Consider the following 17,179-nt stretch of genomic DNA (forward strand, 5'->3'; position numbering starts at 1 on the left):
GGACAGAAGCAGCCACAGAGAATACGTAAGTGAATGGGCATAACTGTGTTACTGATAGAAACAGGTGGTGCACTATATTGCACTTGCCATGGGCTGCAGTTTACCAACCCCTAGCCTAAGAGAAGGAAAGAAAGATACAAAAAGGGACTCGTATCAGAGGGAGCAATAGGCCAGACCTTGGGAGAGCTGAAGAGCTGGTGCCTTCCGAAGAGAACTGAAATTTTATGGCATGAACAAACTAGAACACATTAGAATAACAGGGTCCAGGAAACAAACCTTTGAGCCTATTTCACAAATATCAATAGGATCATTATCTCCACAGCAGTCTGTACTCTTATCTTTTCGATGGGGATCTTCCCAAGTCTAAAAAAAAAAAAAAAAAAAGGGAGGGGGAGGCAGAAATGTAGGTTAATGCTCACTATAATGTATCTTAATCTTTCCACATGATCACAGAAGTTTTATAGATAGTCATAATCCAAAGGGAAAATTCTCAGAAATTTCACAGGCTCCACACCCACATGCCAGTACAACCCTAAACATCATAATAATTAAGACAGATTTATAGTATCTCCTCCCTCTGGTCTCTCATTTTTCTGTATAATCACATCTGAAAGTGGGCAGTATTTCCAAACATACTCTTCTTCCAAGTTGAGTCAGCATGTGAATTCATGCTCTCTTTTCAAGTTTCAGTTCAGAAGTTTCCACTGTCTGCGTCACTTCCACGGGCTGCCTAAACTGCTGCTTCCATCATTCATTGCTTCCTTTGACACAGTAACAGCATCGGGTCTGGCTCTCTGTGTCTGAAAATAAACAACTTCTACTAGAAAAAACCTAGTTTTCCCTTCATAAGCTAAAGAACAAGATAGAATCTACACCAAATAAAAGAAAAATCTATTTTTGTCTCATTTCATTCCATTTAAAAAATGCGCTACTTTGCCATCAAATCTCAAGACCTTCACAAAAGCATGAAAAGGTGTCAACTCTTTGGTTTACTGAAAAGAGTATACCCTGCTGGTTACAAAATATACACATGAGCATTTCTATAAATGAACAGTATACCAGAAATTTGCTATCAAATTTAAATATCCGTTAGGCACCATCCTTCTCCAAAAGCCTCATAATTACCTGATTCTAAATGGAACTGTAAAAGTTCCCTAAAATTATTTTCCTCAGATATACATTACAACATGCGCAGAGACTGCGTCACCTCAAGACCGTTATGTAGAAATAATTGCAGATTATTCAAACTTAGTTCCTCTAATTTTATATTGATAATTTTAAAAGTATACTCTTGTTTACAGCTAAACCCTAGATAAACTCCAATATTTTCCTTCTGGTCCAAATTATATTTAGGAATAAACTGAACCCCACCTTGCAAAAAAAAAAAAATCAGTAAATCTACATTTCACTACCTCAAATACTAATATTAATAATAAAATATAAGAAGAATAAACATAATTGTTAACTTTACATACTGGTTACAGGGGAGAGACACTTTCCAAGTGATACACACAACCACACACACACACACATACACCTACCTATACCCCATGAGGAAGGTACCCCATTTTACAGACAAATAAACTGAAGTACACAGAATTTAAATTTGCCCAATGCTCACATTTTCTAAATGGTAGCAATGGGATGAGAACTCAAGATATTCATCATTATGTTATGATGCCCAAATTTTGATAACGACAGCAACCGAATGGCAATTACTTTCAGATATAACCTTATTCTACTTCACGGTTCTCTTCTTTTAAATACCTTCTCTTACTCACAGAATCTCCTAAGTAGGCAGCCATTCACACAGCAAACATTATTGAGTACCTACTCTGGGCCGGAAGTTAGGAACAGAGATGAACAGTCACTACCCTGGAGAATGTCAAGTTAGCAAATGGTACAGCATTTGTCATAAATGCTACAAAATTAATCTTGATGCGCTGGAGAAACCAAGATGGGACTGAGATAAGACTGAAATCAGAAAACCCAGAAGCAGAATCAGAAAATATCTGAGAGGTTCTTCCTTCCTGATACAAGAAGCCTCTCTTGAATTTCCCTTAACTTTACTCCCACCCTCAGAAGGGGACAAATGTGTTAGCTAAAGTCATTCTGACCTAAAGGAAGATGCCTAGACCATAGTTCTACCTCCATCACAAACTACCTTGGCCAAAACATCCAGATCTCAGTTTCCTCACCTATTAAAAAAAATGGCCTATGTAAGACAATTGCTAGATATGTCCCAGCCCTGAGTTCTAGGACTGTTAATGGTCATTCAACATCCACATGAATACTACCAATGAACAGGAGGCTTACAAATTCATGAGATAACTTAGTGCATTTTGATCAGCAGTAATTTTAAGAAACTCCTTCCTTGAACTGAGGCAAAAACAGTCTTCATATAAGCTATACTTCATTTGGTTTTAGTGGGTATTTCCCATTTATTAATTGGTTGGTCTATATTCCTCTCAGAACTCCACTTTCAGTACTATCTATCAATTTATTCCTCCTGTCAAGGAAGTAAGTACATAAGTGCAAAATTCTAAAGCTATACAATCTTGATACTTTTACGGCAAGTTCTTCACGATTTCCCTTACAGCAAAAACACCAGAATGGTTCTAGTTCCAGTCCTGCCTCTAATACTTTATGCACAGGCCTCCACTGTGATTACAAAAGAGATTCACGCTAAATGACTTCTAACTTAACTTGAAAATACAGTATAATTTTAAGCAAGCACCAGGAGAGGAAATCTTGACAAATTTAAAACTTTGATTACGCCCCCTTGTGGAGCTTTAACTGGATAGCTAGGCAGAGAAACAACTAAAAAAGCTCTATATCCACAAGAGGAAATTCCAAATCTTAATATTTGCTTCACAAAAGTAAGAAAAAGATTAGCATCCAAAATTTAGAAATAACTTCTACAAGTAAATAAGAAAAAGTGCAATCCAATACAAAATGGGCCAAAGACAGGAACAGGTAATTCAAAGAGGAAACATGAGTAACTTATAAATATATGAAAAGATACTTAGTCTGATCAGAAAAATAAAAATTAAAACTATAATGAGACACTATGTCAAAAACCTAAAAATCTGATAATGCCAAATACAGCTGACCCTTGAACTACTCGGGGTTAGGAATACTGAACCCCTACACAGTTGAAAATCTGAGTATAACTTTTGACTCCCCAAAAACAACTACTAACAACCTACTGGTGACAGGAAGCCTTATCAATTACATGAACAGCACATATTTTGTATGTTACATGCATTATATACTGTATTCTTAAAGTAAGCTAGAGAAAAGAAAATGTTATCAAGAAAATCATAAGGAAGAGAAAATACATTTATTGTAGTGTACCGTAAAAATCTGTATATAAGTGGATTCAAACCCATGCAGTTCAAACTCATGTTCAAGGGTCAACTGTACTGGTGAGGATGTAAGGCACCTGGAATACTATATACTGCTGGTAGGAGTGTATATTGTTACAATTTCTTTTGTAAGCAATTTGGGCATACCTAGTACAGTAAAAAAAGTGTGTAGCTCACAATTAAGCAATCTGACTCATAGGTATATACCTACCAGTACATACCTAAATATGCTACGTATAAAGAAAAATTTTAGCATGGACCCAGGAAAAGCATAAAAAAGAGAGAAACTATCAACAGAAATATAATGTTAATCTCACACAAAGAATGGCTATAAAGCTATGAAAATAAATAAATCAGAATACACAGATTACTGATCTAGCCTAAAACAAATCTTTCTCATCCTTGTGCAGGTGTTTGAGATCATTGCTTTATAATCTACAAATATTAATTAATACATTTGTAATCACCATGCTCTGGTCTTTAGGTGAAAAAAGCATTGAATTGTACAGAGCTGTACACACAGGTGCTTCCTGAGAACTACTTCCTGATTAATCAGGATTCCAGTAATCAAGTCAAGGGAAGGAGGATCCACCTAGCCACTACCTGTGCTTTTAACAGATTCAATCTGGAGCAAAGGCCACTGCCAGCTGTCTCACTGGTAGCAGCTAGTATCAGTGACAACGGTGTCATCGTCGAGAAAATATCACTGAGAACTCACTACGGGGCTGAACACTTCGCTCTGATTATCTCATTCAATACTGACAAGAATCTTGTGGGATAGGTGGTATAATGATATAGATGTACAAATAGGCCTCAAGAGATTTAGTCACTGGTCCCAGGTTATAAAGCTAATAAGTGGTACTAAATGCTACTTGGGGTCAATGAACCAAATTTATAATGAAGTTCAAAATAAAAACACAACAGTATTACATTAAGACTGAAGAAATCTTAGGGGGAAGGCAGAGGGTTGGCAAAACGGGTGAAGGGGGAGTAGGAGGGACAGGCTTCCAATTATGGAATGAGTAAGTCACAGGGATAAAAGTACAGCATAGGGAATATAGTCAATGGTATTGTAATAGTGTTGTATGGTAAGAGATGGTAGCTACACTTGGGGCGAGTGTAGCATAAACTACGGAGTTGTCCAATCACTATGTTGTGCAGCTCAAAGTAATATATAACATTGTGTGTCAACTATACTTCAACTAAAAAAAATTTTTGCATTACAAAAAAAATAAAAGATTAAAGAAATCTTAAATTTCGTGATTCTAGTCCTTTAACATTATCCAGTCCGTTAACATTAATGGGTCTTCTAAATATTCACTCAGAAGATGTAACACTGAGTAATCGACTATACAAGGAAATATAACTGGGGGAGAGGAATGAAAATTTTTGCTTAGGCCAAACCCAAACTTTGGGGAAGGCATTACTGCTAGTGAGGGAAAAGTTATTAAGGTTTAACAGTCTAGACAGCTAAAGATCTGAAATAATGACAGCACACTGATGAATCACGAGCCGAGGAAGAGAGACTGCTACTTAAGCAATCCTCTGCTGCTTAATGTTCTTACAAGCACGGTTGGCTTGGTAACTATTCTGAACAAATGTCCCTCTGTTACAGGACAAATCATAAGAAAACAGCAAAATCTAATACCCACACACACATATGAAACAAGTGTAATACACACAATGCATTCATTCCCCAAATATTTGTTAATCACCTATGCCGTGCCCGGTACTAAGGTAGGCAGTTAGTTGGAAGACATCAATGAACAATAAAGACAGAATCCCTGTCCTCCTGGAGTCTGCATTCTAGCTGGAAAAAATTAACAATAAACATAGTAAGTAACTAAATTAAAGAACATGTTAGAAGTTGGTAGGTTCTATAAAAAAGGGAAAAAAAATAAAGTAGGGAAGCAGGAGGCAGAGTTAAAATTCTAAAGGATTTTCAGGGCAGGCATCATGAAGAAGGTGATTTATGACCAAACGTAATTTAAGGACGTAAGCCATGTGCATTTCTGGCAAAACCTGTTCCAAGCTGGAGGACATGTAAAGATGAAGACCTGCGGCCTGAGTGTGCCTGGAGAACAAGAGGAATCGTGAGAAGGCCAGTGTGGGAGTGAGGGAGCAAAAGAAGGATGAGAAGCTAGAGATGAAATAAAAAATATAAACGGGACCAGGAGCTGGCTATCATTTTAACAGACTCATTCTGTCTTGATAGTGACAATGAAGCGAAAAGATATTAGGTACAATTATCCTTTCCCATGAACAATTGGCCTAATTTCAATTTTTCATAAACATTAATCAGTTCACTTATTGTTTGGTAAATAACTTCTATGCAATCTAGTGTATTCTTTTGCTGAAGACTAACACACACACTTTAAAAAGATGGTAAAGATCTCTGGTTAAAAATGGCAGAGAGACTACAGGTCTATTTCCTCCTCCTCACATCCATTCTAGCCACTGGTCTTTCTGTTACTCAAACACTAGGCTTACTTCACATTTCCTGTTTCTTGTTGGATTCCCCCAGAAGTGCATGGTACTTGTCGCCTCACTTCCTGAAGGTCTTCACTCAAATAACCCCTTCTCACAGAGGTCTTCTCCTTATCAAAATTGCAATATTCCCAATATATCCTAGTCCCATTCCCTGCTTTACTGTTCTCCAACACACTTACCACCATTTGACACACTATACATTTTATTACCCTTTTTTTTGTCGGTCACTCTGTCCAGAATAAAAGACCCAGAAGGATTTTTGTCATTCTTATCATTACTTTCCCTCCAGTACTTACAACATTGCCTGGCAAACATCAGGCACTGATATAGTGTGTACTGAAGGAACAGCTCTGTGATGCCTTGGTATAGAAACAAGGGAAATCAGAAACACTAAAGAAGTCACTGTGGTGGAATGGAAGCGAGGAAACACAATTGCTAAAACGGAGGCTAGAACAGGAAGCAGAGACCAGATTAGTCAGGGTTAAGGAGCCATGCTAAGAATATTATATTTTGGGGCGCCTGGGTGGCTCAATTAAGCATCTGCCTTCGGCTCAGATCATGATCCCAGGGTCCTGGGATCGAGCCCCACATCAGACTCCCTGTTCAGCGGGGAGTCTATTTCTCCCTCTTCCCCACCCCTCGCTTGCACGCTCGCTCTCTCTCAAATAAATAAAATCTAAAAACAGAATATTGTATTTTAGCCTTTTGAAAATAGGAAACCACTAAAGAGGTTCTCATATGAGCAAAACATTAGTAGATTTAAGTTTTAAAATGCTATTTTGGATGCTAGATGGTTATTAAATTTCAGTAGGCAATAGTTCAGGATGAATTAAGAGACTGCTAGAGTCTACAGTAAAACTACTAGACCTAACAGACTACTATAATAGTAGGTAGGGGCCCCCTGAAAATTCACACACATCCAGAGGAGTACAAAAATTTGTCAGGACTTTAGACAGAAAAACTACAAAAGCTCAGAATTAGTAGATGAATTAGTAAACTTACCATGCTCCATGGTAACCAGTGGTTTAGTTGTTGATAACCCCCTCTAAATTCCTTCAGAGGGAAGACCATATAATAAAAGTACCAGTAGCTATAATAATGTGATCATTATCCTCTTGGCACTCGTCTAAGATCACTGTGCAATAATTCATTTAACTTCAACATGACCATATGCACTAGGTACTTTATCATCTCTATTTAACAGAGGAAGAAAGTGAGGCACAGAAGGACAAAGCAACTTACCCAAGGTCACATTACTAGTAAGTGCCATCTGCTCCAAAACCCACATTCTCAGTCACTTACTATGCTGCCTTCATCTTATGTATGTATATCATTTTTCTTTGTATACCCAACACCTATACACTGCCTAGCACAAAAATCCTTAATAAATGTTTCATGAAATAAACAAATATATGAACTTTAGTTTATCCCCTGCCTACTCTACTTTATATGTCCCTGTTTTGTCTTTCTCCAATCCAACTGCTTCTTCGGCCTTCCCCTCATCCATACATCCTCTCCTACAAACAGTATCCCGTAAGCTTAAAAAAATTGTTTTTTACCCTCTTACTGCTAGGTCAAACAGAATGTCTACTTAGGCACCTGGGGAGTCAGACACCTGCCTTCATTATTTCAACAGACATTCTCATTCTTAGTACATCATTTTAGAAGTGTTTGTTTTAACCAAGAATGTATCCATGTGGGTGGTCTAAATGCATCAAAGGCAGGCTGACCCCTTAGAAAACAATTTTCTTTCTTCTTTTCCTGTAAATATTTATTCTACATGGGCAGCTGTTTGTTTTTTTTTTTTTTTTTGAGTGGGATAAAGCCAGACTCCCTTTTCTCAGTTATTTCCCCAAAAGCATTTTGGAATTTCATGCAAAATATTAAAATTAATAAATAAAATAAAATATAAAACTTAAATATCCAGACAGATGGTCTAATATGATGGCTTTTGTAATCATTAAAGACAGATGCTTCTCTATGTCTCCTAAACCTAGACTTTTGATTCTGCATACTCTGAGTTTTACTCACTAAATAATCTGGAAGGAGATACCATTTCCCAGGGGTGAGGAAATATGAGAAGAAAACAAAAAGGGATAAGATAGGATGCTATCATACATGAATATATACAAAAACATAACTTGTCACATTCAAAGAAATGACTGAAGGTAAAGCAGGTAAAACATTTTTCACTGACTCTTAACTGCCAAGCCCAGAAAAAGAAATGTGTTCAAATGCCAAATATAAGTGTTCTATATGCCTAACTCCAAGAACTTGAGTACAGATATATATATAGTTGGAAAAAAATTTATTGCTACAATAAAACTCCACATTAAAAAATTTTAAATTTACAAATCTCTCAAACTGACATGCCCTCAGAACCAATTTAAATTCAAGTAGTTCACAGGATTTACAAGGCCATTTTTTCAGAAGACAGAGAAGTTTTACCATTATAACAAAAATGTTACCTGTGGGAGGGCACCATAATTCCAGATATAACCCTTGTGAGGAAAGATATTCGCCACATAGCGTAGCTTGCCATCCTTTGTATCTTGTTTAATGGGATTCAATGGCTCCTTTGTGGCAATCTAAGTAGATCATGGAAAAAAGGGGAGAGGAGGATGAGCAATGATTAATCCTATATTCAAACTGTATATTTTAAATCTGTCTGCTATTATCGGGCTAAATATTTATATTCCAACTTACTGATCAAAGATACTTTAAAATAAATTAAGCTAACTCTTATTTCTACTTTATAGTACTGTGTAAGAAAAAATGTCTGAAAACATCGGATTATATATTTAGGCACACTATTATATATGCACTCGTTTCTAACACAAATAATAGAATGACTGAAATAGCAAAAGGATAAAGATTAACCTACTTTTTTTTTTTTTTTTTTTAACCTACTTGCTTTTTGATACTAATTTGGGTGTCTTACCATCAACCTTATGATAGTGAGTTTAACTTAAAGATTTTCACCGAGTCATTTCATTTCAGTTACCTTTCTATCAAATATACTCAGACTACCTTGCAAAAAAAAAAAACTATCCCATAAAGTATAACTGAAGCTATTTTTGAATGAATAAACACTGCTTAAATTAGGTAGACTCTCACAGATTCTTGATTCTATACCTAACTGAGATAGAAAGTAGCCAGAAGGCTGAAATATTCTGAAGGAAGACCAAACAAAGAATCTATTTTTTGTACTTTTCCCTATTAAAATATTAACCAAAACATGCTACTAGGACCTGGTGAAATTACTGGCAATTCTCTAAATATAAATTCTGAAAAAAATAAAATAAATAAATAAATAAATAAATATAAATTCTGAAAAACATACATCTATATAACAATCCTTAATTAAAATACTTGAGGGGTGTCCTGGGTGGCTCAGTCAGTTAAATGCCCAGCTCTTGATTTTGGCTCAGGTCATGATCTCAGTATCCTGAGACTGAGCCCCACGAGGAGTCTGCTTGAGATTCTCTCCTCTCCCTCTGCCCTTCATCCCGCCTGCACGTGCTCTCTTGCGTGCGTGTACGTGGGTGCTTGCATGTTCTCTCTCTCAAATAAATAAATAAGATCTTTTAAAAAAAAAAAATACTTGAAATAATACTTGCCATCACACCCAAAGCTATAGGACAAGACTTAAATAACTAAAGAAACTAAGTACCATAAATTAAATTTCACTCAGAACTATAAGGAATCTTACCTAACTGAAGATGGAACAATAAAATTCTGAAGGGCAAAAGGGAAGTTCCTGATAGGCTCATGTCTCAAGGAAAAGATAAAAAAAAAGGAAAAAAAAAAGGTAACCAGGGGAACAGCATATGCCCTCAGATATAGCACTTACAAATCAAGAGTTGGCCAGGAAAATGCTTTCATTTCTGGTAGAGTAAAATCTAAAGGACAGGTTAGTGCTTAGAAACTAAACTTGCCATCAGTCCCAAATAAATATGTTTCAATTATATCTGTGAACAAAATACATCTCAGAATCTGTTTAAATAAACCTTGAAAATGTTTGTTCTTTTCAAAGACAGAGGAGTCAAAGAAAATTAAATAAATATGTGTATAACAAACCAGAGAGACAAAAATGGAAAACACTCTTTTTTAAAGTGTAAATTCAGCCTTGAATAATATTTTGCTATTTGAGAACTAGATTCGAAGTTCACAAAAATGTTTTCAATTGTTTTTACCATAAAGAAGTTTGTCGACCATCCCAAGTTCAAAATATTGCCAAACAACTTGAAACAAAGTTTTTATACCATTAATTATAATTTCCACTTGATGGTAAAAGAATATATCCATACCTCCATTTTAGCATTTGTCCACCGAGGTACTTCTACAACCATATTAAACAAATTCTGCAGTTAAAAAAAAAAAAAGAGAGATAATTTTGAAAATTTTACCTATCCTTTATCACTTATCTTTTGTGCAAGAATGCTGTAGTTTCTTTCCCCACAAAAACGTGTGGAGACTACATCATACATCTGCATATGCCTTAAATTTCTTCTGAAAAATTAGAGAAGTTATCTACACCACAGCAGGATTTAAGCCATCATGTCACATGAACACTACTGCACTGATAGAAGTTGCTATATTTCACCTTCACAGTGTAGTGACAGAACTAGAATGGAGTCAGGTAACTTGTTTCAATTTTTATTTTCCAACTAAAACAGAAGTGAGAGACAGGGTCCATCATGTAAGCTAAAGTCTCATTTTTCCAACCTGTAAAGTAAGTGTAATAATCTGTCCTACTCACTACACAAGGTTGTAATAAAGATCAATTATATAATTTAAATGAAAATACACAAAAAATTATGAAGTAAAATATTTTGAAAATCACAAAGCAATATTTAAAGACAAGTTATTATGATCATAATGTAAAATTAAGGCGTTTGGCATAGGTAAGTATCAAGTTTAAAAAGAGTCAGACTGATGCCTTTCTACACTTAGCTTATCTAGGATTTCTGATTCCCTAAAGTTACAAAAGGACCACTGCTTTTTTTTTTTTTTTTTTTTATCATTTTTGAACTTTGCAGAGTATTTAAAGCAAAAGAGACTCTAGGTCAATGGTGAGTAAAAATAACTGTCTACAGTACTTAGGAATACAAGTTTATAATTTCCTATAGTTTAGGCCTTACAAAGAGGAAGTCTCAAGGTTAAAGTTGACTTGCATGCCACTTGGATATCAGTAACTAACAACTTACCATCGGAAAGTAATGGTTTAAAACAGGGCTACACCAAGTGTGGCCAAGAACCAGAGCTAATCTGCAAGTTCACTGCTACTGGTTCATTTAGAAACATTTATAGCAATTTGATGGAGTCATTTTTAGGTGTACTGAACCTTGAATTACACTTCCCTAATAATTCATTTTTATTGTATTTTTAAAAGTATCAGTTCACAATAGATCAGAAATAAACCAAAAAACGAATCCTTTAGCACCGATCATCTGAGAAAGCAGTGATTAAATACACTTATTCTCAATTGTGCTATGCATCAAAATCACCAGAAGAGCTTTGGTCAATTAAAAAAAAAAAGGTTTCCTAGAGCCCACCTCCCACATACTTGAATTCAATAGTTTTAGGATGGAGCCAGGGCACTGCTTATTTTTAAAAGCTCTGTAAGCAATTTTAATATGCAGCCAGAGTTGCAAACCTCTGGCTTACAGCACTGCTAAACAATATCTGGGGGCTTAGTGAAACATGTATGCTATTAATTCAAAGAATGCCATTTACACAATTAAATATAAATATAAATTGAGCCACAAAAGTAATGATGGTTGTTAAGTTTTTCTAGTTAAGACTAAAGTTTACCAATGACAGAAATGCATATCCATGACGAAATAAAGAACAAAGCCAAGAATGAGTTCTCAACAATTGCTCCTTAGAAGTATGTCTCATACCTATCTTAGAAACCTTATACACAGTCTTGCTGTTATGTTTCATTTTCTATGCTCTTTTATGAGGTACCCCAGCACCTGCTTAAATATGTCTCAAGTAGCTGTTAAAAAGAAAAACCTAAGTAAATGGCAGATGTTCACATAATTTATTCATCCCTGAAAGCCTGGCTATAAGAGAACAAATGCATACAGATGAATCCTCAGAGGTGACAGAGAAGACCAGGCTAGTCACAACTGTTTTACACAATGACACCCACCAAAACCACTCACAGAGACTTGAAATAGGCCAAAAGAACAAAAGATAAGGTCTGAATTTTAAGCCTGCAAACCATCTCTCCTTCATCACTTGTTCCTGATCTCTGAAGAGCCAATCTCCAGCCTGCTTTTCTTCTCTCCAGCTAAAATGCATATTACCTGTAATTTTTTAAAGCCAATGTTAGTCTGGTTCTCCTAAGATTACTGTTAATTATAAATCAGTAATGGTCTGCTGAAATTTACTGGAAAATCACAAAGATACGAGGGGACACATTTCAAGTGAGAAAGCTGGGTACGAGCAAGAACCATTTACCTCCTCCTTCAGGGGTTTTCTTTCTCTCCACTTTTCCCTTCTATTTTTATTGCAAAAACCAAAAAGAAAAACTCATTAAAATATGAAAAAAGTCAGTAAATTTTATATACTTTGGGAAAAAATGGGAGGAAATCACCGTTCTTTCCTCTAACTCTTAAAAGATCAAATAAACTTTGGACAGCAAAGGCAACAAAAGCAAAAATAAACGAGCTAAACCATCAAACTAAAACCTTCTGCACAGCAAAGGGAACAATTAACAACATAAAAAGGTAACCTATAAATGGGAAAAAATATTTGTAAGTCATATATCTGACAAGGATAAATATCCAAAGCACAAAGAACTCATGCAACTCAACAGAAAAAAAAAAAAATATGTATCTGATTAAGAAATGGGCAGAGGGGGCCCCTGGGCGGCTCAGTCAGTTAAGTGACTGACTTGGTTTCTGCTCAGGTCATGATCTCAAGGGTCCTGAGATTGAGCATGGCGGCAGGCTCTGCATTCAGCAGGAATTCTGCTTGGGACTCTCTCCCTCTGCTCCTCCCACCATTTATGTGAGCACATGCATGCACGCTCTCTTTAGCTCTCTCAGATAATCTTTTTTTTTTTTTTTTTAAAGATTTTATTTATTTGACAGAGAGAGAGACAGTGAGAGCAGGAACACAAGCAGGGGGAGTGGGGAAGGGAGAAGGAGGCTCCTCGCTGAGCAGGGAGCCCAATGTGGGACTTGATCCCAGGACCCTGGGATCATGACCTGAGCCAAAGGCAGACGCTTAATGACTGAGCCACCCAGGCGCCCCTCAAATAAATAATCTTTAAAAAAAAAATGGGTGGAGGAACTGGATGGATGGTTTTCCAAGAGACACAGTCAAAAGGTACATGAAAAGGTGCTCAACATCACAATTACCAGAGAAATGCAAATCAAACCACAGTGAGGTTATCACCTCACACCTGCTGGAATGGTTGTCATCATCCAAAGACAAGAAATAACAAGTGTTGGTGAGAATGTGAAAAAAGGGGAATGCTTGTGCATAGTGGGTGGGAATGTAAATTGCTGCAGTCACTACAGAAAACAGAATTGCAGTTTTTCAAAAAAAGAAAAACAAAGCTATCATATAATCCAGCAATCCCACTTCTGGATATTTATACAAAGAAAATGAGGGGCACCTGGGTGGCTCAGGAGATTAAACATCTGCCTTTGGCTCAGGTCATGATCCCGGGGTGCTGGGATGGAGCCCCGCATTCCTCTCCCTGCTCAGCAGGAAGCCTGCTTCTCCCTCTCCCTCTGCCTGCCACTCTCCCTGCTTGTGCTCTCCTGCTCTCTGTCAAATAAATAAATAAAATCTTTAAAAAAAAAAAAAGACAATGAAAACAGGATGTTGAAGAGATATCTGCACTCTCATGGTCATTGCAGCACTATTCACAATAGCCAAGATACAGAAACAATCTAAATGTCCGTCAATGGATGAAAAGATAAAGAGATATGCTTCATATATACAATGGAATATTATTCAGCCATGAGAAAGAAGGAAACCTGCCATTTGTGACAACCTGAGTGGACTGTTAGGGCATTATTCTCATTGAAATAAGCCAGAGAAAGACAAATACTGCATTGTACCACTTTTATCTGGAAGGAAGGGACGGAGGGAGGGAGGGAGGGAGGGAGGAAAGAAGGAAGGAAGGAAAGAAAAAAAGAACGACCGAGAGAGAGAGAGAGAGAGAGAGAGAGAGAGGAACGAACTCACAGAAACAGAGAGTAGAAAAGTTGTTGCCAAGGGCTTGGGGTTGGAAAAAATGGGAGAGAATTATAAATAAATAAACACACAAACTATAGACTCAAATCAGGTAGTCTCTGACATATGAACCATGTTCTAAGAATTAAATTTTAAGTTGGCTGTATGGACTCAGAATACATTTTTCCTGCCAAAAAAAAAAAAAAACCTACTTCCAGGTTAATACACAAAGTCTCCATGAACCTATAAAGCCTCGAAGCCCTCAATATCTATTCACCCCCATCTAAGGCAGTGGTTCTCAAACTTCAGTGTGTAGAGGATGCCCTGAAACACTTGTTAAATATGTGGACTAACCAGTCTCCATCAAGCAGATTCTGATTTAGTAGATACGGAATAAGCCCTGGAATCTGAAATTTTAACAAGCGTTCTATGTTATTCCAACATAGACAGTTTAAGGACCATTTTAACAGACACCAATTTAAGAAAATACAATATGGATGGCAGGCAAAGCTGGTAGGGATTAAACAGCACTCGCAGCTATTTCTGGAAGTAGATTCAAAGGCTGGGGTCCTAAGTTTTAGTTGGAGTAGAGAAAAAATGGAAATAAGGTTAACGGGAAAAGAAGGCTGAGGAAGGTGGCAGGAAAAACTGGCATCAGCAAGATAAAAAGGCATCAACAGCATGAGATGGGATGACGGGCATCAATCAAATGTTCAGGTCCTAAGTCAAGAACTATTAAAGGTTTGACAGTCACATATTTAAAAGATATATTTAGAACACATTTATTTTAGCGTATAGTTGGTGTAACTTTGTTTCTCCTCTATCCCCAAAAGACTTGTTCCTGAATTCTAAAACAGCCCCTCAAACCACCTTTTCCCTTAAAATAAAAAAATGATAAACTGACTAATTCTCATAAAGTACCTTTACTTTAGACTATCTACCATGATAAATAACTTGCTACTAAAATCTGGGTTCATTTCCTGATTCTCTCTGGCTCTTCACTTATAAAATGAAATGGTAAGGAGGTTCCTAGAGTAGTCAGATTCATAAACAGAAAGTAGAATAGTAGTTACCAGGGGCTGGGCAGAGCAGGGAATGGAGAGTTTGTGTTTACTGAGTAGAGTTTCAGTTTGGGAAGATGAAGAAGTTCTGGCGATGAATGGTGGTGATGGCTGCACAAGTGAAAGTATTATAATTAAACTGAACTGCACACTTTAAAAACTGTGGAATAAATGGTAAATTTTATTTTAGGTATATTTTACCACAAGAAAAAAAAGTGAAACAGTAAGATCATCCCTAGCTTCCTTAAACAGATACTAGAAGAAAAAAAAAAACAGAGAATGCACAGAAAAACCTTGTAGGGGGGAAAACCTTAGAAGCATTTTACAAACGCAAACTATCATCAAGGTCTTGAATGGACAACAGAAGTGACTCACAAAAATAAAAACCTTTAGAGATATACCTCATATTCATCATTTCGTGCTCTCTTTGTAGGAATGCCATTTTCCTATAAAAGAAAAGATGGTATTTGTAATTTTAATATTTCAGCAAAGAATACAGCTGCATTGCAAAGCAGTGAAAGTAAGCCTACTACAGAGACATTCCACTACAGAGGCTACCCAGAAACCTGATTCAACAGAGAACCTACCCAATGCCCAGTTCCTTTTCTCTCAGCATTTGCATCCCCAGTGCCTGAGCATTAAAGTGTTTCATAAAATAAATTATCAGAAAAGCTAAATCTCTTTCAAGTATATTTTCCTAGTTTTTATAAAACAATCAAAGGCTCTGTTTGGTCTTTAAGGAAAGACTATCAGTTTCCAGTGATTACACTTAAAACAGTCATTTCATTATTGAAATGAAACTCTAGGGAGTGTGACTAACAAGCCATGAAAGTACTCAGCTGCACCTCCTGCCTGTGGATTCCACCAAGGTGTGATTACTACACCTCCATCAAGCACTTCCAAATTAAAACAGAGTATGTGATGGGTTGGGAAGAAAAATTATGCCATTCACAAATGCTCACACTTCTATGTAACTTTTACACACCAAAAAAACCACTACTGAAGGAAAAAATACCACATCCCAAAGTACAAGGTGCAACCATTATGGCTGAGGATGGGGGAAGCCTATCCACACAACCACTGTGTGTACCAATCTCCACATGCCCAGAATTCACTGGCTTATCCTGTTGTTATTTTGCCCCGCCCCACTCTCAACTTTGCCTAACCCCAATCTCACATTCCCCAAACCCCATTCTCCTTAGGCAGAATATCATGCCCAATGGGATGCTTCTAGTCCACTCTTTGCTCCAGCTCCACCCCTACCTACTCCATGATTCCCAAAAATGTTAATATTACTATTATGCTAAGTAAACAGATTTTGTCATGGTACACCCCCACATGAAGAAGCACCGACCAACCCCTCCTTCTTTCATTACCCTATTCTAGTTTTATAGCACTTAACATTATTGATTGACTTGTTTTCTGGTTGTCTGTCTCCTCCAGTTGAGTGCGAACGAGATCTCACAGCTATCTAATTCACCACTGCAGCCCTAGTGCCTGGAATGCTGTCTAGTTCATAATGCTGCAATGACTGTTTATTGAAAGAATAAATTAATTAATAAATGAATAAATGAATGCATGCACTTTTGACCAAAAGCGAGGTGAGGTGTTAGGAGACATGAGATACTCGGGTTGGACTGTTCATTGGCCAAAACAAAACAAAACACATGGGGGGAACACACACACACACAGTAAAACGGGAGTTCTTTCTGCTCTGTCTTTGGCTTCCCTCTCTCTCCAGATTATATGCCCTCCTGTCCTGTAGCTAAATACTACTTAGAATTAATGAGCTGGAAGGATTACAGAAGAGCAATTAAGAATGCAACCTTTGCAGTCAGAGCACCTAATTTCATATCCCACCTCCCACCTCAGAGAACAGATCTGTGACCATGGGCAAAGCACTGAACCTCATTAACAAAGTAAGTGTAATAACAGTAGCCCTAGCCGTACTCAGAAAATGCAAGTCAAGCTCTGAGCACAGTGTCTGGATAAGCACCATGAGCATTCAATAAATCTTCACTATTATTTTCCGTTTGCCATCATATTGACAGTCCAGTC

The 17,179-nt window shown here is 36.9% G+C and overlaps 1 protein-coding gene across 7 annotated transcripts in view; it reads right to left on the reverse strand.

The window, feature by feature from the left end:
- PPA2 (inorganic pyrophosphatase 2) overlaps positions 1 to 17,179 on the reverse strand; it is an 82,814-nt gene that overhangs the window by 50,696 nt on the left and 14,939 nt on the right. For 3 of the 7 annotated variants that reach the window (XR_013446423.1, XM_078069039.1, XM_036094778.2), the window contains exons 3-7: positions 15,523 to 15,567; positions 15,134 to 15,232; positions 10,169 to 10,222; positions 8,327 to 8,446; positions 277 to 363 (exon numbers count right to left, since the gene is read on the reverse strand). Coding sequence is in view for 6 of the 7 variants with exons in the window: in XM_078069039.1 (XP_077925165.1) it covers positions 277 to 363; positions 8,327 to 8,446; positions 10,169 to 10,222; positions 15,134 to 15,232; positions 15,523 to 15,567 (405 nt within the window). In the remaining variant the exon portion in view is untranslated. The remainder of the gene's footprint in view (positions 1 to 276; positions 364 to 8,326; positions 8,447 to 10,168; positions 10,223 to 15,133; positions 15,233 to 15,522; positions 15,568 to 17,179) is intronic. The other 4 variants (XM_036094779.2, XM_036094780.2, XM_036094782.2 and 1 more) reach the window with 4 other exon arrangements.

This window comes from Halichoerus grypus, chromosome 3 (assembly GCF_964656455.1).
Source record: "Halichoerus grypus chromosome 3, mHalGry1.hap1.1, whole genome shotgun sequence".
NCBI classification, from domain to species: domain Eukaryota; kingdom Metazoa; phylum Chordata; class Mammalia; order Carnivora; family Phocidae; genus Halichoerus; species Halichoerus grypus.